The sequence below is a fragment of the Beta vulgaris genome, chromosome 1 (genome assembly GCF_026745355.1).
Source record: "Beta vulgaris subsp. vulgaris cultivar EL10 chromosome 1, EL10.2, whole genome shotgun sequence".
NCBI classification, from domain to species: Eukaryota; Viridiplantae; Streptophyta; class Magnoliopsida; order Caryophyllales; family Amaranthaceae; genus Beta; species Beta vulgaris.
In genome coordinates, this window is record NC_079202.1 from 44,521,245 (window position 1) to 44,533,135 (window position 11,891).

Genomic DNA, 11,891 nt, shown 5'->3' on the forward strand with positions numbered 1-11,891 from the left:
TCAAACCTCAAAATGAGATCAGAAAACATATATAAAACATGTCTCTAACGGAATTAATGAAAAGAAAAATAATATAGGGAAAATGGAAACAAATAATCTCACCTTTGCCACTTCTGCCCAAAACAATCCCACTTTTTCAAAATCTGGAAACAATCCCACTTTTCTCAATACAAGCCTTTTTACCTCCAACCTGTTTAATAGGTTATAATTTTATTTTATTTTTATTTTTTCCCTTTAATGTCTCTTTTCCCACTCTCTTCCCACCATGGGCACCACCACCACCCCTAATCCCAGTCCCCACCCCCCTTCCACCTGCAGTCCCGCAACCCCGCTCCTCGATCCTCCTCCATGAATCCCAATCCCCCTCCCTTGTAGATTAGCTACTCCTAATTCCCTTTCCCTGAACCCCGATCCCCCTCCGTCACCGCTGCGCCACCCTAATCGAGATTGGGTTTTGGGTGGAATGTGCGGGATTTTAGTGGCTGCGGCTAGGGTGGGTTTTCAAGTGGGTAGGATATGTTTCGGTTGGTTTTAGTGAGGTTTTGAGGTGGGGATGTGGGTTGTGGTGGGGTAGCGGTTGGGGGTGGGTTGGTGGGAGTTAGTCGTGGTGGGAGGAGGTGGGGTTGTGGGTTGTGGTGGGGTAGTGGTCATGTTGTGGGTTGCCGGGAGTTAGTCGTGGTGGGAGGAGGTGAGGTTGTGGGTTGTGGTGGGGTAGTGCTTAGGTGGTGGGTTGGCGGGAGTTAGTCGTGGTGGAGTGGAGGTATGGTGGTGATATGGTGTTTGTTATGGAGGTAGGGGTGGTGAAGTGAGAGAATCATAAAATATGGAAAGGCAAGGGAGAGAAGACCAATCAAAAGGTGACACGTGGCAAGTCACCTTCTAAAACAAATTACCAATTTCACAAACCGGTAAAAGGCTCATTTTGAGAAGATGGGAGTATAAAGATGGGATTGTTTCCAGATTTCGAAAAGGTGAGATTATTGGTTTCCATTTTTCCAATAATATAAGCATAATTGAGACTTTCGTAAAACCAAGGGGATATTGTGCAAACTTTGAAAGAAAGGTGAGAGTAATTTTGGATTTTCATCAAACACAAGACCAAACTATAGAAAAGAAGATATTTTATTTTTCTTGCAAATTTGAAATGAATAACACAACATGTGAAGATTGTGAACATATGCAACTAAAATATAAAACAATTTTGGTTCTGAGTAGGAAGTTAAAATCCCATGAATTTTGAATACATTTATGATTTAAGTTATTTCATTAAATTTATGGGAATTGCAAAATATTTTTTGGCTATTCATGATAGGAAAGATAGAACTTTACATGAATTTCTACTTATTTAAGGAGAGTAGTAGAGATGGTCACTAGTACGGGCTGGTTTGTGGGACCTAGTTGGCCGGACTGAGAGTTCACAGCCCGAGACTAGACTATGAAATTCATGGTTTGGATGGGCCGGTCACGGGGTGAAAAATCTTGGCCTACACCGTTCTGTTACCGATTTTCACGGTTCAGGAAACGGTTATGGCAGTTCGTGGGCCTAGCAGGCTGGCGGGCCGCATGAGAATTTTTTATTTTCAAAATTATCTATTCATTGGAATCATTTATTATTGTTACATAAAACCTTTAAAATTAATTAAAATATATACAATAATTTAATATTAGTGAATAATTTCATTATTTTTGAATTTGATTGAATTATAATATATGCAATTCGATTAAAATATTCACATTTGGTTGAATAATTACCTAGGCAGGGTTGGGCCGGTTCATGGGTCGGGCTGTTAGAATAAATTATAGAGCCACATATGTTATTATTAAAATGTGAATTGTCATATAAATAAGGTAACTAAAGTGGTCCATGAATAATTTAACTTGGCTTAAAGTTGTAATTATCATGAAATAATTATTATTACGTAGTTCTGGACTAGTAAATATACTTTATCCCTCAATAGGTTCTTGAATGGGCTTGTGCAACGATGTCCTGGTGAGATAATCCAAAACCTGAGCTTTGTTCCCGAACTTGCAAAAAGGGACCTACCCTGGAGGTTTGGGTGGTGGCTTCCCCTCTAAAACTTAAGTCAGGTTTCAAGACTAATAAGAAAAGGTAGAATTTAGAGAGAGAAAGTAGAGAGAGTTTTCACAGAGTAATAGTACACACTGCTAAAAAACGGTACATTTCTCCTGATTTCAAGGACTATTTATAGTGTTTGGGGTCTAATTGTTGTACTTTGAGGTCACCCTAATTTAAGGGCACCTAATTGGCCAGGCAATTAGAGCATGACATGTGGCGGACAATGATTGGGGAGTACACATCAACCAATCATATATTTTTGTTTTTTGAGGTTTGTGGATAGATGTATGTCAGGCCAAGAAGATGGCTGGTACTTTCCCTTAGTGGAAATTTGTACTTCAGTCATCTTCTTTTTGCCTTGTATTTCTTTTGCAGATAGGAGAAACGTGGACGCTCCAGATGGATCCACATGTTCCTTGGAGAGCCATTGAATTTCAGGCTACAACAATTAGATAATGGAGCAATATCACTAATTCGGTGACAGATCAAATTAGAAATATTGCAATAAGTGATTTTATTAGATCGTGGTTATGGCCCCAGTGTGTATTTAATAAGGATGTTCATAAGGCTTATTATGTTATAATGGGTAAGGGAGAGTAATTGAGAGTTAATTATTTACCTTCAACCGTTACAAGTTTTGGGTCTTTATAATCCCATCTATGAAGACTCAAGAAACATCACCAAAAATTAAAAAAATATTATACTGGAAAGTCATAATAGAGCATTTGAAATTAGGAGAGACATAGTTGAAAAATCTCTCTCATGGCTGCCATGGAGACTCAATGTAAGTTTTCCAATCAAATCGAATTCATACCTTTCATGGATTTACATGGTTATATGGATTTTATGATTAATAATCTGCTTCACGAGCTAGACTGGTTTCGTGTGGACCGAGTGGGTGGTTTTTATTAACGAGCTTTCGTGGGTTGAACTAAAAAAATCCAGCTCATGGCCCACACACCAATTTCATAGTTCGAGTTGGGCTAGACTGGGATTTTCGCGGGCTCATCCCACAAGGCCCAAGAGGCGGGCCGGGCCAGATTGGTCCGCACCGTTGGCCATCTCTAGAAAGTAAGTAAGCTACTTAATTCCCTCAATTTATAGGAAGTAGATTTTCATGGGAAGTTTTACTCCTCCCATTTTGTAAACTTTTTGCCAAGGAAACAACAGCCCCATCCTACACTTTTTCAGAAATAGAAATTCTCATAATTTTCTTAGCCAACCAAACAAAATAACTCTAAAAATCAATTTCCTAAAAAAAATAATAGGTAAACACTATGAATTAACAATCCTATAATTCTGTAAAAAAAATCCTATATTTTATGTGTCTTTTTTACTTCCTCCATTTCATATTAGATGATATACTTTCAAAATTGCGAACTCCGAGACAATTTTTTGAGAGCAGAGAGATAAAGAGAAAGAAAAAGTGGAGACCCATGTGATAGGAGAGAGATAAAGATGATTTATTTCCCAAGAAAGGAAGTCTAGCATATATTTTGAAACACCCTATTATAGAAAGTGTAAGGGTCTGTTTGATTCACTTTATTTTGTCTTATCTTATCTGAACTTATCTTATCTTATCTTATCTTTTTTTGAAATGACTGAAGATAATTAAATTAACAAAACATCTTATCTGATTTTATCAGATTTTATTTGGTCTTATCTTATCGTATCTTATAAGATCTTATGTAAGTTAAAATAAATTGAATAAAAGAGGGCCTTAATATGAAACGGAGGAAGTATTAGAAACAACCTTTGTAAATACTACTTTTATTTTGCGAAACACAACCTTTTAACGCCTAACTATATCTTTTCTTTATTAATTTTTGGCAAAAATCGAAGTTTTAACCATATTTTTGTTATAAATAACCTAGATATTCTCATCTAGGTGTGTACATAGGTGGTTAACCGTCGCGATATAAAATTTCGTTTCGATAACCGGAAGTATTGGTTCATCATTTTTCTGAACCGTAATCGTAACTGTTCAAATTGGTAATCACATAAACGGTTAACCGACTTTTCAGTATGGTTTTTCGGTTAACCATTAACTATTACTCAAGTTTTATCAAATTATTTTATTAATTTTATATATTAGATTTCAAATTTTTCTGAACATAAATAATATATATTCTTAATACCAAGACTCTCTAAAAAAGACAATCATCTTTAAAATATTCAGCACCATACAATACATATCTCAAAGTTCTAAGAAAAAACAAGCACAACACTAATAGAAAAAAGCCCATTTGATACGGTCAAAATCGGACGTATTGATGCAGTTTTGATCCGCATCAGGTAGGCTCGCAGCAGATCCAAAATATTTACTGATGCGATTTTACCCAAGAACCGCATCAGATTGTCTAAAGTAATGTCAAAGAAAAAAGTGTAGACCTGCAAGCTGCAGGTCTGCACTACTACGTTTCATTTTCACCGCATTAGTTTATATCATGTTACAACAACAACTACAAAATTACAAAAATAAAACCAATGAAACATGTTACAATGTTCATATCATTGCCAAAAAAATACAAATAAAATCGATTAAAAAAATTACAAATAAATCTAGAACCGAATTAATAATGCATATAAATACAAAAATCAACCAAAAAAATTAAACATAAATCTAAGAGAAAATACAAACAAAACGAAAATTAATTACAAATAAAACTAATAACAGAATAAAAACAAAAAAAATTACAAATAAAATTAGTAACAGAATAAAAAAGAAAAAAAAATACAAATAAAATTAATAACATAATAAAAACGAAAATAAATTACAAAAAAAAACTAATAACAGAATAAAAACAAAATCAAACAAAATATAATGAACGAAAATACCAGAAAATGAGAATATAAATAAAAAAGAAATGAAACGAAAAACAATACATAAATTAAACGAAAAAACTAGATAAATTAAACAAAAAAAATAAAGAAATTACACGAACAATCACTAGTTTCAGGTCTAAATTTGCTTCACGCTTCTTCCTTCGCGTTTCCTTCGATTTTCTTTATTGGCGCTTCTTCCTTCGATTTTCTTTAATGGCGCTTCGTTCTTCGAGTTTCTTTAATGGCGCTTGTGGATTCGATTATTAAGGGTTCGATTATTTCAGATCTAATTCGATTGTTTCGAGAGCAAATTGTTAGGGTTAGGTGATGAGGGTTAAGAGTGGTGGCGTGAGAGTTGAGAGAGAGAGAGTGTATCTGATTAGAGAGAGGAGAGTGTTAAGGTAGAGAGAGAAGAGTGAGGAGGAAGTTAAAGTTAGGAGGAGAGAAGAGTGAGGAGCTATCCATAAAGCGTGCGTGGGCCGAATTCAGACGTGCTGGCCCAAGGATTTTGAGAATGTGCTGGGCTCCGGTGCTGGGCCAAGAATTTGATGAAAAATAACAAACATCTGATGTGGTCCTCTGACCGTATTTTTAAAACGCATCATTTTTTTTTAATCTTGATGCAGTCACAAGAGGACCGCATCAGATTATCTTCCCAACTTTCCCTCATATTTTTGAGGTTGATTTTCGGATGCGGTTTTACGAAAACCACATCTGTTACTAAAGTAAGATTTTGTTCTAGTTGTCTTTATATAAGGAAGGGGGGGAGCAATGGTGTCCTCTTTTGAAATGCCTTTTTTGGCCCCCTTCCCTTTTTAAATTACAAAAGGAATGTCAAAATCAAAATCGGAACTCAAAAAAAAACTTCCGAAAATTAATTTACAACACTCACTCACAAATCACTTAAAAGAATAAACTTTACAAACCACTCATACAATTGAGAAAATCACGTTATTAAAATCACGCAAATCACTCAAATAATCTGGAAACTTTATTAAACTTAATTAAAATTAACATACAAACTAAAACTACTAACCTAGAACATCAATACATACAAAAACATTTACAAAAATTTACTTACAAACACTATTCTCAAGAATCATTCACTATTAATGTGGGCCATGATATAAATAGAGGTGTATTTGTAGTGAAATCAGTTAGAAGTTAACACGAAAAAATTATTCTTTTTTTATAGTGTTTCTATATATAATAAACTTTTTACATATATTTGGACCTATCTTTTTCTTATATACTAACGATTAATTATCAAGGTAAAAGATTTATGTAAATATCATTAAAAAATTAAAGTACAACATATCTCTTTATATAAGGGAAGGGGGGAGCTATGGTGTCCCGAATGAAGAGACTATGTTACCCCCTTCCCATTCTAAATTACAAATTTACTTACAAATCAAAGGGGGCATCAAACAAAAATACCAAAAATATAATTATAACAATCACTCACAAACTACAACCTATGAAAAAATTGACTTGAAATGATGTCCACTTTCTTTACAATTTATGAAGTACCGTACTTAATTCAAAAATCAACTAAAAAATTATAATATTAGAAATCATAAATAAATTCAATAAAAGTTCTATTTTGTTCATAGAATTTAACTTTCAAAAGTTAAAAAAAAAAAAAAACAAAAAGAATAGTTAGAAATTTAAGTGACAGAAACTAAACCAATCAAATTTTGCAATTAAAAACAATTATACTTAATTCGTATGTCTAATGTTCAAATTTCGACTCTTATGCCGAAGAAAATTGAGTTTTTGTTTCGACAAAAAATTCAAGCACGCATCGCGTGCAAAAAACTCTAGTATTAAATATTGCAAGTTGGTAGTTCACAATCATCTCTAAACTATGGCATATAGTAGTTCACAATGAGTGCATAAAGGCACAGAATAACTATTACAAGTTGAAGGAAGAAAGAGGCTTTACATTTTGTTACTTAATACTTATTGACTTACGTTTTCTCACATTAATCAGTCTAAAGACTCCACACTCTACACTACTTCACTTACTAAAGTTATTGCATTTAATTAAAAAAATTAATTAATATAATTATTATAAAAATTAAATAATAATAAAATAAAATAAATTTATCCGATTTTTCAATTAATCGTTTTTTAAACCATAGCGTTTAACCGTGATTTTTACGGTTCGGTAACCGAATCGTTTAATCCCAAATTCTTCTGTTCGATTTCCGCCCATTTTTACCAGTTTTCTTGTTTTTTGGTACGGTTTTTGGTTTCGGTGTTTTGTAAACACTCTCATCCAAGACTTTTCGAAAAATCATAAGATAATTTTGTGCATTATTTTCGAAGGGGGAGGGGAAGGGGGGATGCGGCGTTGGAAGGGAGGGGGTTGCGGTGGTGGAGGGGAGGGAGAGGGAGTGGGGGTGGGGGTTGGGCCTGGGGGTGGAGGGGTGGTGGGGTGGGTGGGTTAGGGTTTGGGGTGAGGATTTAGGTTTAAGATTAGGGTAAGGATAAGGGTTAGATTAGGGTTAGGATTAGATTAGAATTAGGGTTTAGGATTAATAATGGCAAAATCGTAAATAAAGCTAATGGAGAAATAACGGACGTTAAAAAAAGGGTATTTGGTGCGCAAAAATGAAATGTCAGGGGTATATGGTGAATTGTTGAAACATTGAGGGTATATTGTAGAATTTCTTGATTTGTCAGGGGTATTTGGTGAAATAACCGTTTATTTTATTAGGTACTTTTCAAAAAAATAGATTTTGTAATGTTAGTTTCTCACAAATATTCCTTTAATATATCCATTTGGTAACTTGGCCATTTGTTGCATATAGAAATAGAAATAATTTTTATATCATAATTCCTACATTTTATTTAGTTGTACCCAAAGGCTTTTGCACGTTTGACGATGTACAACTTTAAACATTAATATCTCTAATTTATGTAAAAATTATAAAAATTAATATTATAATATATAACTTGACGAATCTAATAAGATTTCACAGAACTATATTTATAATATATTCAAAATACTAAACAAGATGAAAGTAAAATATGTGAGTAGTGTTGAAAATCAATATGATAAGAGAAAGAGGAAGTACAATATATTGTGGGAATAATGGTGGGTAAAATGTTTAGTAATTTTGCTAAAAAAAAAAATGTTTAGTAATGGCGTGGACTATTCATTTTGGGAAGGAGAGAGTTTTTGAACTAGTACAATAGAGGAATTAAAGGGTACTTCCGACTTCCAATATATTTAAATTTATCCCGCAATTCGAAGAAAGATTGGATGTACTTTGTGTTGAAGTTAACAATATGAGAAGAAAAGATGGCAGTAGAAGAAAATAACACAAGACAAAGCAAAAACAAACACTAATATTTCTTCACTAATTAAACTGAAAATACAAGAGATTTAAATAGCTAATCAGAAAAACTACTTCCTAAATCTAAGCCATCTAAACCTACGTAGAAACCCACTAACAAACTTGACTTGGTAAAACACTAAATAACAAATCCACCACTATTAAATATCCTAAACCCACTCACACTAATACTCCTAAAATTATTCTAATGTAGAGAACCCACGTACACTAACAATTCTAAATAATAACTAACTTTTGAATTAATTTCCCAACACTTTGCGCAGGTGAAGTGAACCTACAAAGAAGGTAAAAGAGACGAATTGAACGGCACAAGTTAATAAAAAAAAAAGAAGTTTGAACTTCTTAGCTAAAATTTCTATAGATTACTACATCGAATCGAATACCATCATTTCGCAAACCAGAAAGCCATTATAGAAGTACTTCATTGAACTCTCCCTTTCTCCATTACAACTTGCTTGGTCTGTGATCCATCAGATTTTCTTGTCATGGAAAAAGTAGGAGAATGGCCGGTGATAGGAATCGATCTCGGAACAACTTACTCTTGTGTTGCAGTTTGGCGACATAATCGTGTGGAGATAATCGCCAATGATCAGGGTAATCGAACCACGCCGTCTTGGGTTGCATTTAATGACTCAGAGAGGTTCATTGGTGAAGCTGCACTCAACCAAGCTACAAGAAACCCTGCCAACACTATCTTCGGTTTGTTTTCATCTCCACTTTTTTCTTCTTTTCACATGAAAAAACATAGCTACCATTATATATTAAACATGTCTCTCCATCTGTTTTTGTTTCATGTAAGAAAATTGCTGAAGAATATTGTGAAGCTAGAGTGAGGATAAATGGATAATTGAGAGAGCTATATTAGACAATATGCTTTGGTTTCATATTCTTCTCGCGTCAATCACAAAAGTAAATTGTTATTGTAATTTGTATATCACACGCGTTGAAAAAAGATGCACAACTTTCATTTTGGAAAAATCATGTTTATAATATAGTCAATTTGTAGAAGAAATAAGAATCTGCTTCCTCCATGTTTATCACTTGGTTAACTTCCTACTGTATGTGCTAATTCACGACAGAGGCAAAGAGACTTATAGGTAGAAAATTCAGTGAAGATTCTGTTCAAAAAGACATGAAGTTCTGGCCATTTAAGGTTACTGCAGGAACTGATTCTGGCAAAGAAGATTATCCTGTGATTGAGGTAAGTTATAATGGTGAACACAAGAAATTTACTCCCGAGGAAATATCTTCAATGATCCTGATGAAGATGAAAGATACTGCCGAGGCTTTCCTTGGTAACACTGTTAAGAATGCTATTGTCACAGTTCCAGCATACTTTAACGACTCCCAGCGTCAAGCAACCAAAGATGCTGGAACCATAGCAGGGCTTAATGTTGTTCGTATTATCAACGAGCCAACAGCGGCCGCCATGGCTTATGGTATTGATACAAACAGTACCAGCTGCAACGTTGGCAAAAAGAATGTCTTAGTATTTGACTTAGGAGGTGGTACATTTGATGTTTCCTTGGTAGCTATTGAAAAGGGTGAATTTAAAGTCAGAGCTGTAAGTGGGGATACTCACCTTGGAGGAGGAGATTTTGACAACAAATTGGTGAGTCATTTCGTGGACGAGTTCAAGAAGAAGCACAAGAAAGACATAAGTACGAACACAAGGGCTCTTGCAAAATTAAGGCTTGCTTCAGAGAGAGCCAAAAGGGTACTTTCCTCAAATTTCCAAACTACTGTGGAGATTGATTCTCTTTTTGACAACATTGATTTTACATCAACCATAACTCGTGCACGTTTTGAGAAGTTGAACATGGATTTCTTTAGCAATTGTGTGGACACGGTTGAGGAATGCTTAGAAGATGCCGGGATGGAAAAACATGATGTTGATGATGTTGTCCTTGTTGGGGGGTCAACCCGAATTCCCAAGGTTCAGCAGTTGTTGCAGGACTTCTTTGATGGAAAGGAGCTCTGTAAAAGCATTAACCCTGACGAGGCTGTTGCTTATGGTGCTGCTGTACATGCTGCTGTCTTAAGTGGTGTGGGTAATAGTACTAAAGATATAGTTCTTGTAGATATCACCCCTTTATCTCTTGGCATAGAGGTCACGGATGGTAAAATGTCTTTTGTGGTTCCTAAGAATACAATTATCCCAACAAAGAAGAACAAGACCTTCTTCAAAACTAAAAAAGATAATCAAACTACTGTACGTTTCACTGTGTACGAAGGTGAGAGGCTTCGTGTAAAGGACAACAATTTCCTAGACGAGTTTAAACTTTCCGAGCTTCCTCCAGGACCGAAAGGAACCATCGTGTTCGATGTCTGCTTTGATCTTGATGTTAATGGCATCTTAACCGTGTCAGCACAAGAGTTAAGCACCGGAGACAGAAAGCAAATCACAATCACTAATCACCATGGAAGGTTTTCAGAGCAGGAGATAAAAAGGATGGTAGCAGAAGCAGAAATGTACAAAGCTCAAGACGAGCAGCAAAGGAAGATGATGAAAGCTAAGAATGCACTAGAGAACTACGCCAATAATATGTGGGATATATTGCACAGTTACGGGAAGATAAAGATTGGAATAAAGGAAATGAAGAAGATGAAGGAGACGATCAACCAAACATTTCAGTGGCTGGAAGAGAATGCTGATAACGCTGAGGCTTCAGAGTTTGAGGAAAAACTGGTAGACTTGGAAAGAATTTGCGGAGACGTTGCTACTAAAATCTCTATTTAGTACTCCCTCCGTCCCATAATATAGTGCTTCATTTCCATTTTGGGTGTCCCAAAATATAGTGCTTGGTTCTATATTTAATTCCATAATTTTTTGTGATTTGCCTAGAAAAATCGTGTCATCATTATTTGTTTGCTTCTTGAAAATAGTTTTTTTGCTTTGTTTATTCAACCCAAGGGTTGCATTTAATGCTCTATCACCAATTATTCTTCATTCTCTCTCCTAAGATCACCTTTTTCCACACAATATTTATTTTAATAATAAAAAGTTTTTACTTTACTCTTAGATTCTATTTACCTTAATTCCCGTGAAAAAATGGAATCAAGCACTATATTATGGGACGGAGGGAGTATTTGGGATGTAAATTTCCTAGTTCAAATATGCACTGAAAACGACCCATCTCTTTGGTTTATGAAGTATGTTCTAATCTTGATTTTTACTTTCAGTTTTTCGCTCTGTCATTTGAGTAATTCAGTTCTTGAGTCGCTAAACCTAGTAGTTAAAAATGACATTGGCAACAGGCCAACTCACCACCACCACACCCTCTGTATCCCTCCATGTCACCGCTCATTCTACCACCACTCGCTCTCCCCCTCCCTCTAAACCTGCGTACCCTTCATCTAAAAAGCCTACCAAAGGTTACCAAGGCAAATGTCAATGGTGTCACACCTTTGGTCATTCACTCTACAAGTGCCCTTCCTTTCAAGAAAAGTTTCCTAATACCAAACCCACCCTACCCCCACAAACTCTCCTCCCCGTGCTCATCTCGCCACCACTTTCGCCTCCTCGCCTTCCCCCTGGCTCCTTGATTCCGGCGCCTTGCATCACATCACCAATGACCTCTCTAACCTCTCCCTCCATCACCCTTATGATGGCACTGAAGAGA

General features: G+C 35.3%; 1 protein-coding gene across 1 annotated transcript; it reads left to right on the plus strand.

Annotated features, from left to right (window-relative positions):
* The first annotated feature begins 3,194 nt into the window (after window positions 1-3,194).
* On the plus strand, window positions 3,195-11,008 carry LOC125492427 (heat shock 70 kDa protein 1-like). Its single transcript, XM_048634884.1, has 3 exons — window positions 3,195-3,201; window positions 8,767-8,967; window positions 9,348-11,008. Exons 1-3 carry the CDS (start codon window positions 3,195-3,197, stop codon window positions 11,006-11,008), a joined length of 1,869 nt encoding a protein of 622 aa, XP_048490841.1.
* The last annotated feature ends 883 nt before the right edge of the window (window positions 11,009-11,891 follow it).